The 15,307-nt window shown below is 45.2% G+C and overlaps 1 protein-coding gene across 1 annotated transcript in view; it reads left to right on the top strand.

Moving 5' to 3' along the window:
* Window positions 1-3,705: 3,705 nt before the first annotated feature.
* Window positions 3,706-15,307, top strand: part of ABCA5 (ATP binding cassette subfamily A member 5) — a 36,551-nt gene continuing 24,949 nt past the window's right edge. The window contains exons 1-10 of the mRNA XM_079323479.1: window positions 3,706-3,803; window positions 6,714-6,843; window positions 8,851-8,959; window positions 9,705-9,909; window positions 10,748-10,906; window positions 11,119-11,216; window positions 12,542-12,771; window positions 13,797-13,938; window positions 14,561-14,749; window positions 14,993-15,140. Of these exons, the coding sequence (XP_079179605.1) occupies window positions 8,855-8,959; window positions 9,705-9,909; window positions 10,748-10,906; window positions 11,119-11,216; window positions 12,542-12,771; window positions 13,797-13,938; window positions 14,561-14,749; window positions 14,993-15,140 (1,276 nt within the window). The 5' untranslated portion in view covers window positions 3,706-3,803; window positions 6,714-6,843; window positions 8,851-8,854. The remainder of the gene's footprint in view (window positions 3,804-6,713; window positions 6,844-8,850; window positions 8,960-9,704; window positions 9,910-10,747; window positions 10,907-11,118; window positions 11,217-12,541; window positions 12,772-13,796; window positions 13,939-14,560; window positions 14,750-14,992; window positions 15,141-15,307) is intronic.

Genomic DNA, 15,307 nt, shown 5'->3' with positions numbered 1-15,307 from the left:
TGTGAAGGTGAAGACACCCCCTAAGTCTAAAGCAGAAAAAGGAACTTTTCTCTCTTAAGTGAACTGAAATGATTATTTGAGTGGATAACTGACTGAAGTGTTCTCTGTATGTGGTTGGTAAAAAATGTGGAATGAAGGGAGGAGGGAATAATCTAGGAATCTTATTCTGAATTCTTTTTTTGTGTACGTTATTAATAAATTTCTTCTTGTACTTTTGTTTTAAGTTTTAAGCCTGTGTTGTCTTTACTCCTAAATCCTATCTCTAAAGGAAATTAAATGTTTAAAACTGGCAAACCCTCTCGTCACACTGTGACACATGTGTAACATGTAAGGTTTGTGGTGCAAACATAGCACCCACCTCCACCCCAGCATAGACACCTGGTCTGGAACAAATTCCATCACCTTTGGCTCTTTGTATCCACGAACAGAGATGATGTTTGAGGCACCTGAGCACACAGGGCTCAGTAAATTAGGTGCTGCTTTGAAGATGAAAAGCAGGGCAGTGCTGTAGGTTTTAGGTCTCTGGAGCTTCTCTCCCTGTGGTGCAGCTGGGTTTGACTCTCAGGTGCTGATTCTGTTTGGTGTTTCCCTGGCTGCAGCAGCACCCAGTGCCAGAGCTGTCTCACCCACCTGCCAGGAGCATTTTAGGGGATGTTTCCTTCCCAAATGACACAGCCAGATGTTTTGGAGCAGCCCTTCCTGTGCTTTGTGCAAACACCTCACATTTTGTTGCTGTGAATTGGGGTGTTGTAGCTGTGATCCTCTTCAGGAGGAGTTCTTGGGCTAAAATACCCTGAACTCCAAGGAGTTACAAACTTTGCAAATAGAGCAGAAAATCACAGGTTCATAGAGAGGTTTGGGTTGGATGCTGCTTTTCTCCAACCTGGAAATGAAACTTGAGATCATTTAGTAAGGAGGTAACATAAGAGCAGGTCTTTAATTAACACCTTCAGGAGCAGTTATGGAAAGATGCCCACAAAAGCCCACCCTCACAGGGATGAGTACACATTTATAGGTTTTAGGAAATTAGCAGGATTGATTAAAAAGCACCAATTAGCAGGACAAGTGATGATTCAATTCCCCTTCTCTGGAGTCCCCCCCAGCACTGGCTGTGCTTCACCCATGAGAATGGTTCTCCAGGAGTGATTCTCAACCTTGGTTCCCAGGAAGAGCCCAGATAGCTTTGGGACTTTGTACCCCTTTGGAACTCTGGCATTTGTTTTGTCTTTCTGCCTAGGGAAAGGCCATGGAAAAGTACTGGGAGAACAATCCACTAACACAATAAGTGACAGTTACAAATGTGTGTGTGAAGAGTACAGAGAACACAGAAAAGGAAAAAAGGCAAAACCCAAAGCTGCATCAGGAGGGACCTCAGAGACCAGCTGGTTCCAAGTTCCACTAGGCCAGGAAGAAGTGGAAAATGAATATGAGCAGTTACAACTTTTGAAGTATAAACAGAGACCACAACAAAGTGACCAGAAGAATTCAGCCCCAGACAGACTTTTATTGTGTTTAATGCTTGGTGGATGAAGATAAAAAGTTTTGGGGTTTTTTTAACTGAAGTTAAAATTACGTCATTGTATTTACTCAGTATTCTTTAGGCAATTATTTAATTAGAGTCCTTTGAGCTAATACTACTTGATTAAGGTGGAAACTAAGGAAAAGAAAGTTTTCATGAGATTTGTGCTGCTGTGGGGCTTGTGCTTAATGAGGGCCCTGGGACCAGGCTGGGGCTTCAATCCTGGATATTCCCAACCATTGCTGTGGGTGAAGGAGTGGATGCAAAGAGTTCTGCATGGCTGTGATCTCGTGCAAACAGATCTTTCCACTGAATACTGTGCTGTGAGATCCTTTCCTTCTTTCCAGATGAGGACACAGTGTCCTGATCTCCATTTTCCAAGAAAAAATCGTGGAGCCTGTGCTGTGCTTACAGAGCTGGGTCACTGCTGTGGGTGATGCTCGTGCACAAACCAACCCAGACAAGGAATTCCCAGCCCCTGCAGGGATCTGAGCAGTGAATCCAAGAGCTGCTGGGTGTTTTGCTGAGCATGGATGCAGCATCCCTGCAGCAGGATTCAGGATTCCTGCTCAGCTCAGCCTCTCCCAGCAGCTCACAGGAGGCACTCAGAAAATCAGAGCACGTCGGGCTGTGCTCAGATCACGCTCTCAGCGATGGGAACAGGGGGATGAACAAACGTCCCAGTGGGGTTGATCACATCCCAAAGGCTGCAAAAAGCTGCTCAGGGACTCAGGCCCATCCAGAGGGTGACAGGGATCCCAGAGAGAGAATAATTCCATGGGAAGCATCACAGGAACCAGCACCCTGTAACAGCAGGAATTCAGTGTTGGCATTCAGAGCAGCATTTTCAATGCTTCAATTATATTTTGGGTAATGCAATAAAATCCTGGTGACCTTGTGGGTGCAGGCAGGAGCTGGGAGCAGTGGGTGGAGTGAAACCTTAAACCCCTAGACCCCCAGCACATATTTCCAGCTCCTTTCCTCTGCTCCCCACCAAGGCTGTGCTGGGATGTGGAAAGGGGATGTCCCTGGGGAATGGGGGCTTCAGAAAGGAGGGGGTGTCCCTGGAAGGGGGGGTCTTCCAGAAGGTGTGGTCCCCAGGAGAGAATCCTTGGAAGGGGGGGGGGGGGGCCTTGAAGGGGGTACCTGGAGGATGGGGTTCCTGGGAGGGGGGATCATGGATCACCCAGAGAATGGGGTCCTGGGAAAGGGGTGCTCAGGACTGAGAGGAATGTGGATTAGTCTTTACAAACAAGCTGTGGATCTGCTAGTGGATAAAACCAGCACTGAGAGATAAAGAACAAAAAAACAATGGGATGGATTACACTGATTGATGAATGGAAAAAGATATTTGCCTGTACTAACAAACTGTGGGTTCGCTGATAAATGAAATTGGATATTGGAAGATGGAAGAAGCAATGGGGAAAAACTGAGTTCTATAAGAATTAAAAATTAAAAGGGAGGGTTATACATTAGAGGGGAATCTCAGGTATCAGGTGTTTGGGAAGTCTGTGCCTCTCAAGTACCTCAGCAATGGGGAAAGAGAGAGGGAAATAGGGATAAAAAGGAGGCTGCATCCTCCAAAAATCTGAGATACCCCAGGGCAATGCCCCATGGCCTCTCCCTTTATTCGAATACACCAAAGAGGACTCCGTGTCCTTTTTGGACATAAACTTCTGGCGTTTGTGGATTAATTTTCCTGACACGAGGATTGGGGTCATTTGGAGGATGGGGTCACTTAGAGGATGGGGTCCCTGGGAGGGAAGGGGTCACCCGGAGGATGGGGTCACTTAGAGGATGGGGTCCCTGGGAGGGAAGGGGTCACCCGGAGGATGGGGTCACTTAGAGGATGGGGTCCCTGGGAGGGAAGGGGTCACCCGGAGGATGGGGTCACTTAGAGGATGGGGTCCCTGGGAGGGAAGGGGTCACCCGGAGGATGGAGCCCTCCGGAGGGGGGTCCCCGGGAAGGAAAGGGGATCCTGTTTCGGGGGTGACCCCGGGAGAAGAGCAAGGTCACCAGCAGGGACGAGTCCGGCACTGCGGGGCGGGCGGTACCGGGGGGGTTCGGGGAATTCGGGGCTCCCCCGGCCGTGCCCGGCTCGGAGGGGCGGTCCCGGGCCGGGGGGCGGTGGCAGGAGCCGGGTCCGGCCCCTCCCGGCTCGGGGGGGACGGGAAGGGGAAGGAGCGGGAGGAAGAGGAGGAGTTGGGCTGCACCTGGTGCGCGTCACTACTCGCGGGTGCCGATGGCTGGGGCAGCCGGGCCGGCGGGGCTGGGCGCAGAACGGTGAGAAAAGCGCCTTTCCAGGGATTTAGAGCGGGGGGAAAGGGAAGTGAGGATAGCAGGAGTGTCCTCCCCTCTGAGACACGCGGGGGAGCCGGGGCTGGGGCGCGGTGGGGATGCGGGAGGGTGTTGGGGATGCTCGGGAATGCTCAAAGGATGATCAGAGGATGCTCGGGGATGCTGGAGCTGCTCAGGGATGCAGGAGGATGCTCGGGAATGCTCAGGGGTGCTGGGGATGCTCAGAGGATGCTGGAGGTGCTCAAGGATGCAGGAGTATGCTCAGGGATGCTGGAGATCTTCGGGGATGCTGGAGATGCTCAGAGGACGGTCAGAGGATGCTGGAGGTGCTCAAGGATGCAGAAGAATGCTTGGGGATGCTCAGGGATGCAGGAGGATGCTGAGGATGCAGGAGTATGCTCAGGGATGCTGGAGATACTCGGGGATGCTCAGGGATGCAGGAGGATGCTCAGGGATGCAGGAGGATGCAGGAAGATATTCAGGGATGCAGGAGGATGCTCGAGGATGCTCAGGGATGCAGGAGGATGCTTGGGGATGCTCAAGGATGCAGGAGGATATTCGGGGATGCAGGAGGATGCTCGAGGATGCTCAGGGATGCAGGAGGATGCTTGGGGATGCTCAAGGATGCAGGAGGATATTCGGGGATGCTTGGGGATGCAGGAGGATATTCAGGGATGCAGGAGGATGCTCGGGGATGCAGGAGGATATTCAGGGATGCAGAAGGATGCTCGGGGATGCAGGAGGATATTCAGGGATGCAGGAGGATGCTCGGGGATGCAGGAGGATGCTGGGGATGCTCAGGGATGCAGGAGGATGCTGGGGATGCTGCGGGAGCTGTGCGGGGACAGCCCGACCCGACTCTGCTCCATGTCATTCCTTGTCCCCGCAGGGAAACTGGGACGAGTTTGGAGGGGAGGGATTTGCAGCCCCGGGCAGGGCAGGGATTCCCCTTGGGGCTGATAAGGAAGAAAATTCAGAGAAGGGAGAAAATTCAAAGAAGGGAGAAAATTCAGCCATTTAAAAAAAATTACAACATAAAACATTTCTGTTGTGCTGTTATGCTCTCAATTTAAATAATTGAAGTGCTGTAAAGAGCACATCAGAGTTTTGCTGAAGTGCCACCTCGGCTGTTGCCTTATAGCAGCAAGATCAATAATGTTATTTTCTTGCTTTTCCACGGGGTTGTTCACTGATGAGTTGTTTTTGCTTCAAGGCACAGCTCATTTAGCTGCTGCTGACGGCCCTCTTGTTTGGTTTTCTTTTGGATTTTGGGGTTTTTTGGTTTGGTTTTTTGTTTTTTTTTTTTTTTTTTTTTTTTTTTTTTTTGAAAGAAAAGGCAAACGTGATGTGCAGCACTAAATCATCATGTGACCTTTACAGGGGAAGGGAGGGGAGGCTTCCCAAGGATTATCTGAGCATTATTGAAGAAGCACTGATGTCTCTGATGTGGAATTAAAGCCCAAACCCAGCCCTTCCCTTGGGATGGCTTTGACTGAGATGCCCACGAGGGTTTGTGTGTCACCCCCACCCCAGATCAGCACAAATCACAAGGCAGTGCCTAAACTGAGGAGGATTCTCACGGGTTGAGAGTATCTTCATTTTTTGTAGTAATCAATTAAAATGCGTTGGCAGCTTTTTCTGCTCAGCCTCTGTGTTCATTTCCTTCACCTGGAGTTTCAAAAGAGATTTTGGTTGTTTTTTTTCTCCCCCAAATACAGTTTTTCACTGTTCAAGTGATGCTTATTCAGTGTCCTTCATCCTTCTGTAGCTTCCATGAAGGTGGCAGGTGTAATATGAAAAATTAATTAACATTCTTCACATGACCCTTCCTCCAACCTGAGTGATGTAAATGAAAGCATGGCAGAGTTCCAGTGGGGATGTGGGAGGATTTTGGGTTTTAGAAGTGGATAGAAAATAATTAGAGAAACAGTAACTGACACTGGTGATTGAACCTTGTTAAAACATCTTTGCCACTTTTGGGGGATTTAATTAAAATATTGTGGCTGAGGGAAGGGTTTGCTGGGTTAGACCCTTGTGTGGTGTTGAGGGAGCTCAGTGGAGTTTCTGCTCCTGGGAGTGCTGTTGGAATGTGCAAACAGTGGCACTTCAGGGCATGCTGTGAGCAGGGGGGACAAGCACACTGATTTCATGACCTGTAAGCAAGAACTGCCACTTTTGATTATTTTTCAAACACTCTGCTGTCACTGGAAAATGTTTCTTGCCTGAAAATATCCAGAGGAGTTGTACTTATTTTTTCCTGCAGGGCTTGGTTACTATCATAGCTTGGTGTTGAAGCATTTTGTGGTTGGATTTTTTTTTTTTTTCTCTAAGCAAAATATTTTTTTATTTTTCATTTCTTTCTCATTTTTGGAGAAGTCTTAGTGTGAGGGCAGCACTCCAGGCTGGAGGTGGGATCCCTTCCCAGAGCTGCTCTTGCAGTGATGTCCCACATCCCTCGTGCTTGCAGGGGTCACTGTTCCATGGGGGATTCCAAAACCAGCCTGGGAGCAGGAATTTGGTTCTTTTATCCCTTTTTCCCTCCTCTCATCCCCCCCATGCTCATCAAGCTCCATGTATAAAGTATTTGTGTATTTATAGTGGTGCTGACATCTGAGGAACTTCCTGTGCCCCTTTACTGAGGTGATGCCTGTGCTCCAAAAAAAGATTTCCCCGTTGGAATCCAGCCAGGGAAGGAAGTTTGAGCCATGTGGTGTCTGACAGATAACTGAGAGCCCAGAGCTGTGCTCCAGGAACACCAGCCTGCCTCTGGAATGGGGATCAATCCCTCCATTCTCCACTGGGTTTTGGCTGAGGGAATGACTCAGTTTTTCTTGTGATGAGGTTTGTGTCACTGTCCCCTCTGAGCAGCTCGTGGTCTCTGTTTCACCTGCCCAGGTGAAATGTTCCAGCACTCCCAGTTGAGGAAGCAGAGGGAGATGGAGACTGCCCCGTGATTCCCAACCTCAGGCAGCACCAGGAGTGGCAAAACCCAGGAGAGAAGAACCCTCCCTCCCTCCCCAGGTATGTGCAGCCATCACACAGAAGAACATTTCTCATTTAATTTCATTTATTCTCTGTGAGGTTAAGATCTCCTGTGCTCTAGGCACAAACTTCATTGGGTAATCTCTAAATAAGCAAAGCAGCTAATAGTTAAAAATGTTATTTATCACAAAGCACATCAGTCTCAAAAAGCAAGCAGAAGAACAATGGCAGAAGGAGTGGCAATTAGTGAATGGCTAAAGCTGAATGGCTGAAAGTACCAGCTCTCCCCAGTACAAACCCTTATAGGATTTTTCCAACAAACTAAGATGCAAACTCAGACCACCACTCCTTAACCTATTAGAGTTCTAGTTTCTTAGCACACCAGGTTACCTATAGCACTATGCATACAACCTATCTTGTTCTATCTAAGAAATGTAAGAAATATTCTCACTAGAGCTCTACTATGTCCAAGTCCTGTCTACAGCTGTGGGCTGGAGCCTCTACTGAAGGTATCAGTGTGTTTCAACCTTCACTAGAACTCACTCTGCTACTCTGGCATTTGAAACCTTTCACTTACTAAAAGCATTAGAACTCACCCTAAAATTACTGACTTACTTCTACTTAAATGTCTGCTTTATGTGTGAGTGGCTTAATATACTTCAATCATCCAAAGGCTTTAATTCAACCCCTGCACTCTGATTTCTCTCTGAAGAATTCAGAGAGGCCCCTGACTCACTGACTCCAATGATTCTCCTCTCCCAAAGGCCACGTGCAGCACTCCTGGAATGATGGAGAGGCTCAGCTGGGCTGGAGCAGAGTTCTGTGCTGCTGGCTGTGCTCCAGCAGGGAAGGGGGTTACTCATGCCCAATTGCACTGCTGGCCCCAGGGCTGCTGGCTCTGCTCTCCCTGCTCTGGCTGCCTGCCCTCTGCTCCTCCAGCCAGCCTGCAACTCTGCTCCCACAGCAGCATTTGGGATCAGCATCTAGGGGGAGAAAAATGGAAATAAACCATGGCCTGGTTTGAAGGACAGTGTCTGCCAAGAAAGGCAGGAGATGCTCTTTGAAATGGAGAATGTAAACCCCTCCCTCCAAATTATTATTATAATTTTGAAATTAAAAGGCTCATAGGCAAAGATATGGGAATTAGGAATAACAGTTCTTTACTAGGAAAATTAAAATAGAAATGCAGTATTACAAAGAACAATCCCAAAACACTGCCAGAGTCAGAATCCAAGCTGACACCCGTCAGTCAGTCAGGGTGGTGGCACAGTCCCATTCCATGGTGCTGCATCCTCCTGCAGTGGCAGATGTGGTTCAGCTGGAGCAGTGCTCCTGGAGAAGGTGCAGTTTCCTCTGAAGGTCCAGGGATGATGTGGAAAGGTCTGGCTTTCCTCTGGAATCCAGTGGAAAGAAGGTTCCTTGGTGTCCAAATCTCAGTTTTATCTGGGTAGGAAAGGCTTGGCTCCTCCCCTGGGTGGAGCATCTCCCAGTGGGATGATGGAATTTTATCAGTCATGCACTGGGACTCACTGGCCATGAACAGGAGATATCTCCTGGAGGGAGGATGGGCTGTGGGAAGATAAAGATGATTACCCAGCTGGTTTAAAGATGGCCCATTAGCAGAGAATGTGTGCCAGGAGATCAGGGTCACTGCCACACCCAGTTTAAAACAATGGCCCATTAACAGGTGATACCTCCTGGATGAAGGGTGGGTCATGGGAAAGATAAAGATGATTGCCCAGCTGGTTTAAAGATGGCCCATTAGCAGAGAATACAGAGATCAGGGTCACTGCCACACCCAGCTGCAACAGATGGGGACAGAATTCACATTTCTGGCCACATCAATCCATCCCAGCCCAGTTTAACTCTGTGTGACAGGCACATAGCTTGTATCAGAAGGCATTAAAACATGAAAAACTGAAAATGAAACCTTTCTGTGAAAATACAAAAATAAAAGGGGCAGAATGCTGCAGCTTCCCGGCCTCAACTTTGGAAATTATTTTGTCATTTAATAAAAATTTATATTTTTTTTCTTCTTAAACTAGTGCAGAAAGATGGCACCAGCTGCTCCAAGAGAAGCAGGAGTGTGGAGACAAACCCGAGCTCTGCTGTTCAAGAATTGTCTCATTAAGTGCAGGACTAAGAAAAGCAGTGTCCAGGTAAAGGAGATCCTTGGGCCCTGCTTCCAGCACATCCTGTGTCTCAAAAACTCTTAAAGGACTGGAATTATTAACAGAAATTATTACTATATTATTATTATCATTATCATCATGATTATCCTTATCATCATTATTTAATATAATAATTAATATCAGTAATGCAATAATTATTATAAAAACATCTTTTATTTTATTTTAAAATACGGTTTTACTCTTAAGCAATTTTATTTTAAAGTTACTGTCTCCTCTGAATTTTGGGGTGAAATAGGTTTTATCAGAAGGTGTTTTGTGATCCTTTGTTTAAATAATATTCTAATGTTTATCCAGATAATAGACCTGAATATTAAACTATATTATAGTTTTATAATAAAACTGTAATTGTATCATTATATATTAATATCAGTAATTATATATGTAATATAAAAAAGGATATATTAATGAATAAAAGGATATATTAATGAATACATTAGTCAATTATATTAGTATAATTATCTAATAATACTCTTAGATATTAAGTAGCATAATAATAATTCACTTTTTTCGTGCAAGATGTGCTTTTCCTGCTGTTTTTCTTGTTCTGGCTGATCCTGATGAAGTTTTTTTTTCAAATATTCCATATTTTCTTGGTGCAGCAGGTGCTTTTCCCACTAATTTCTCTATCCTGGCTGATCCTGATGAGCACACAATGAATTTTTTTAACCCTTTAAAATACCACATCCAAAAATATTCCATTTTATTTGTGCAGGAAGTGCTTTTCCCACTGTTTTTCCTCTTCTGGCTGATCCTGATGAGCATGATGCACCCTCACAGGAAATTTGATGAGGTGGCCAACACAGACCTGGGTCCCCTGGACACCTCAGTGCTGGTGAATTTTGTCATTGGCTACACCCCCCCCACGGCCATGGCTCGGGAGATCATGAAGAAAGTGGCTTTTGATAACTTTGAGGATGGTATTCCAATTTCAATTATTTTTTTTTCCCTTTCATATCTCTGTTTGAAAGGTGCTGCAATAGGAAAAATCTGATTATTTTCCAGGGGAGGGAATATTTTTTGGTTGGTTTAGAATTTTTTTTTTTTGCTGGTTTTAGTTTGGTTTTATTTTTTTTTTGTTTGTTTAATTTGGTTTTTTTCTGATTTTAGGGCTTTTCGTTCCTTTTAGTTGGCTTTTTAATTGATTTTAGGGGTATTTTTGCTGGTTTGGGTCTTTTTTTTTAGGTTTTAGAGTTTTTTGCTGTTTTTGGAGGGGGTGTTGGTTTTGGGGTTTTTTGCAGGTTTGGGGTTTTTTTGCTGATTTTAGGTCAGCCCCACCCCTGGCTCAGGAAATCATGAAGAAAGTGGCTTTTGATAACTTTGAGGATGGTATTCAGACCTTAAATCTTTATTTTTTCCCTCCTATCTCATGTTGGAGCTTGTGTTTGAAGGGGGAGCTCAAGAGGAAAAATCTGTTTATTTTCCAGAGCAGGGAGTATAAAGGTGTTGAGTTTTTTAGATTGATTTGTGGGATTTTTGCTGATTTTGTGAGTTTTTTCTTCTTTTGGGGTGTTTTTCTATTGATTTTAGGAACTTTTTTTTTTTTTTTTTTTGCTGGTTTTGATTTTTTTTGTCACTTTTACAGATGTTTTTGTTCATTTGGAGTTTTTGTTGGTTTTCAGGAGCTTTTTTTTGCTGCTTTTGGGGATTTTTTTGGTTGATTTTGAGGTTTTTTGCTGCTTTTTTTTTTGGAGGGGGTTGCTGATTGTTGCCACGGAATACATAAAAACTAAATAATTTTAAAATTAACACTTCCAGGCCTTATCACAGAGGAATATTTGAGTGAGGAGGAGCTGGAAGAGGCAAGTTTTCTCAAACCCTCCAACTTTGTGGGGGTGGTGTTCAAGGATTCCATGTCCTACCAGCTGAGGTTCCACGACTCCATTGCCATGTCCTCCATCTATACAGAATCCAGAGGTAAATCTGCAAGAAAAAGCTGGAAAACCATCCCATATTTTTTCTTTTTTGAGTTTATATTTTTTATATTTTTTTTTTTATTTGCTTGCTGTGGGGTGTATTGGTTTGTGGGGGATTGCTGGAAATTTTTTGGGGGGATTTTAACGTGGAATGGTGGGATGGGCTGGCTTGGGAGGGGTGCTGAAGATGAGAATTCCCAATTTTCCCTGCAGCCACCTGCTCCAGCCTGAGGAAGAGCTGTGAGTCTGTGACCTACTGGAGCTCAGGGTTCACAGCACTGCAGGCCTGCATTGATGCTGCCATCATCCAGGTCAGGAACCCCCCCAAACCCCAAACATCCCATCAAATCCCACAGAATCCCATCAAATCCCACAGAATCCCATCAAATCCCACCCTCACCCCAAGGAAGGGCAGACCCAGGGGCTCCCCAGGTTGTTTAATCTGTCTGTAAATCCTGAGAGATGCTGTGTCAGATCCCACCTGGGATCCAGGAGGGTTTGGCTGTTTTAGGTCCAGGTATCACCTGAAAAATCCCATCAAAATCCCACAAAATCCCACTTTAACCCCAAGGAAGAGCAGACCCAGGGGCTGCCCAGGTTGTTTAATCTGTTTGTAAATCCTGGGAGATGCTGTGTCAGATCCCACCTGGGATCAGATGAGAAGACAGAAGTTTTGGGATGGGTTTGTTCATGATTTATCCAAGTATCACTGGGAAAATCCCATAAAAATCCCATAAAGTCCCACCCTCATCCCAAGGAAGGGCAGATCCAGGGGCTGCCCAGGTTGTTTAATCTGTCTGTAAATCCTGGGAGATGCTGTGTCAGATCCCAGCTGGGATCAGATGAGAAGACAGAAGTTTTAGGGTGGGTTTGGCCATGATTTATCCAGGTATCACTAGGAAAATCCCATAAAAATCCCATAAAATCCCACTTTAACCCCAAAGAAGAGCAGACCCAGGGGCTGCCCAGGTTGTTTAATCTGTCTGTAAATCCTGGGAGATGCTGTGTCAGATCCCACCAGGGATCCAGGAGGGTTTGGCTGTTTTAGGTCCAGGTATCACCTGAAAAATCCCACAAAATCCCATAAAAATCCCATAAAATCCCCCCCCCCCTCACCCCAAGGAAGGGGCAGATCCAAGGGCTCCCCAGGTTGTTATAAATCCTGTGTCAGATCCCAGCTGGGATCCAGGCAGAGAGTTTTCTCCAGGACTGCTTTTCCCAGGATTTCCCCAATCCTGTTGGGTTGGATTCTGAGGATTTTTGTCTCCATTTCCATCCCCAATGATCCTGAACTTCAGCACAGCCCTCCTGAGATCACAGAGCTCCCCCCAAAATGCCAAACAGGGGCTGCAGAATTTTTCTGATTTTGCTGTCAGAATTGCTCAGCAATTTTCCCCAATTTCCCTCCCCTCACCCTGCTCGTGGTGGCAGAAATTCCATATTTTTAAGTGACAGAATTTCAGAAATTCCACATTTCCTAATTTTATCCCCAACTTTCAGGTGTTTTCCAGTGTCCCTGCTTTTGGGATTTGGGGTCAGGAAGGTTTTGGGTTTTCCAGCAGGGGTAGAGTGGTTGGGATGTGGCTGAAAAATTAGGAAAAATGTCAAAATAACTTTTCTTTTTTTTTCTTTCCAGCTGAAAACAAATCATTCTGTTTGGGAACAGCTGGATCTGACCAGAGCCATGGTTATGGGAGAGGCTGCAGTGGTGGAAATTGATAATTTCCCTCGTGCAATCATTTTAATTTACCTGGTGATTGCATTCTCCCCCTTTGGGTATTATTTGGCAATTCACATCGTGGCAGAAAAGGAGAGGAAGCTGAAAGAATTCTTGAAAATTTTGGGACTCCATGACACTGCCTTCTGGTATGTGTTTGGTATAACCTGTTCCTAATAACAGTTAAAAAAAAAAAAAGTGAAGAAATATTAAAAAAATATTTCTTCTCAACCTCTTCTATCTCACCCTCCAATTCTATTTTTTTTTCATTCTTAAACTGAAAACAACCAAAATTTTAAATACTCTGTACAATCAGAGGGACCAGTGCCATGCAAATATGAATATTTTAATAAGTAATCCTGCTGCATTTATTCATGTAAAGCTACACCAGACTTAGAGGGATTAAACCTCATCATGTCTGAGGTTTTTATGGAGGTTTTTAAGCATTTTTGGCTCTCTACCTCCTTTCCTGGAAGCTCAACAGGTAACCTGCAGCCTGGCACATAATTAAATTAATCCAACTCTGTAATTTTAATGTGCCAGAGCAACAGGTTTTCAATTGTTTCCTCACCCTGGTGAAAATTGGCTTGGGTAATAGAATATTTTATTTTTCTCCCAAACGATGTGTTAATTTGAAATCCTTGATAGCTGAGGAGATAAAACCAGGTTTTGCTTTGCCCTTTCTGGCAGGGTTTTCACATCTGCACTGAAACAGCCACCTGGGGTGCTTGGAATTATTTTTTTTTTTCAGTTGTTTCAGAGGAAATGTGTTATTTTTTTGCTACCTGGACCCAAACCACCCCTGTTTGCTGAGGTCACAGTTGCTCCCAGACTCACAGCTCTGCTTTCCAGCAGAGCAGGATTTTATTACCCAGCACCCTGTATTAAATTTTAAACAGAATTTCCTGAATTATTGAAACCTACGACTGTGTTACCCTCTTTTGCCTATAGCAGGGAATTAATGATGCAGAAAGCAATGGTGACTCACCTGATTGTGCACCTTCAGCTGCCCTGGCTCAATCCCTGGGATGTTCCCAATAATAAAAGATTATTCAGGTTTTCTTGCATGCTTGCCCTTTGTTGTCTGGAATATTAAAGAGTGGTGGGTTGTGCTGTTTGTGTGGCTGGGGATTCATTCATTTTTCTGTTTTTTCCCCTCTTTTTTCCTCCCTAGGCTGTCCTGGGTGCTGCTGTACATCAGCCTGATTTTTGTCATGTCCATCCTCATGGCAGTGATTGCCACAGCCTCGTCCCTCTTCCCCCAGAGCAGTGCCTTTGTCATATTCCTCCTTTTTTTCCTCTATGGAGTTTCCTCAGTGAGTATTCCTGATCCTGATCCAGCCATCCCATCCCTGGGGGTTTGATGGTTTTATTCCCTTCCCTCCTGATCTTGTTCTCTCTGCCAGAATATTTGGGGCAAATAGGGTTGAGCAGTGCTGGGAATCTGAGCTGTCCCATCCCTTCCTTGGGTTTTCTCCTGTTTTTAGGATGTTGTACAGGTGTTACCTGTCACCACAAAAAATGTTTTCCCTCCTGAAATATCTGAGTTTATCTCAGGGTTTGATTTCTAAACCCTCCACAGAGCCATTCTGCAGTCCAGGTCCTCTTCAAAACATTTCCTCTTACTACAGAGTGTGGTGCTCAAACCATAATGAACTGTCAGAGAATTACAAAAAAACTACATTATAAATATATTTATGTATCCAGTTGCTTGTCTGAGTTCATAAGAGGAAAGTTGGACTGAAACTTGAAAATCTTTTCCAGATGAAAATGATTCCATGATTCTGTGTGGGTGAGTGCTGTAGTGACTATACCAGGAAAATTAAATTATATGATGGTCAGAGGCAGCTATGGCATTTTCCTTAGTTTTTCTACACAATTTCAATATTATTATTATTTTTACAGTACCTTCCTATCTGCTTTTCCCCCTGCCCTCAGGTTTTCTTTGCCCTGATGCTGACTCCTCTGTTTAAGAAGTCCAAGCACGTGGGGATTGTGGAGTTCCTGGCAACTCTGGTTTTTGGATTTGTGGGTCTCAACATTGTCCTGCTGGAGGATTTCCCCAAATCCTTTGTGTGGATCCTCAGCCCTTTGTGTCAGTGCAGTTTCCTGATTGGTGTTGCACAGGTAAATCCCCACCTGCCCCTCCTGCACCAGGCTATGGAGGTTTTAAATAGATATTTTATTTTTAATAAGCTGATGATGGTGGAGAAAAAGCTTCATTTCATAAATAAATATCCAGCAATGTCAAGGAGCTGTTACTCTTTGTGCCCGTTGTGATCTCAGTCCCTTTCTCATTATTTTGGTTTTTTTTCCCAGTTTTGCACTGTGCTGTTTTGCCTTTTTGGTGTGTGACATCTGTCCCTGCAGGTCATGCATCTGGAGGATTATGAAGATGGGGCAACATTTGCAAGCATCAATGCTGGTCCTTACCCTCTGTGTATCTCTCTGATCCTCCTGGTGCTGGACAGCATCTTCTACCTGCTTGTAGCTGTTTACCTTGACCAGGTGATCCCAGGTGAGTTCCTGACAAAAACTGGGCTGAGATCCTGAGCCCCCCAGGCTGGCATCTCCCCTAAATTCTGTGCAGAAGGGAGGTGATGCTGTTTTCACCTAGAATTTTACACTTTAATCTGAAATAATTTATATTCTGTTAAAACTGTGAGGTGTGAGGAGGGGTTTGGG

This window comes from Erithacus rubecula (assembly GCF_903797595.1).
Source record: "Erithacus rubecula genome assembly, chromosome: 20".
Lineage (NCBI taxonomy): Eukaryota > Metazoa > Chordata > Aves > Passeriformes > Muscicapidae > Erithacus > Erithacus rubecula.
This window is presented reverse-complemented; position numbering and strand designations above follow the sequence as displayed.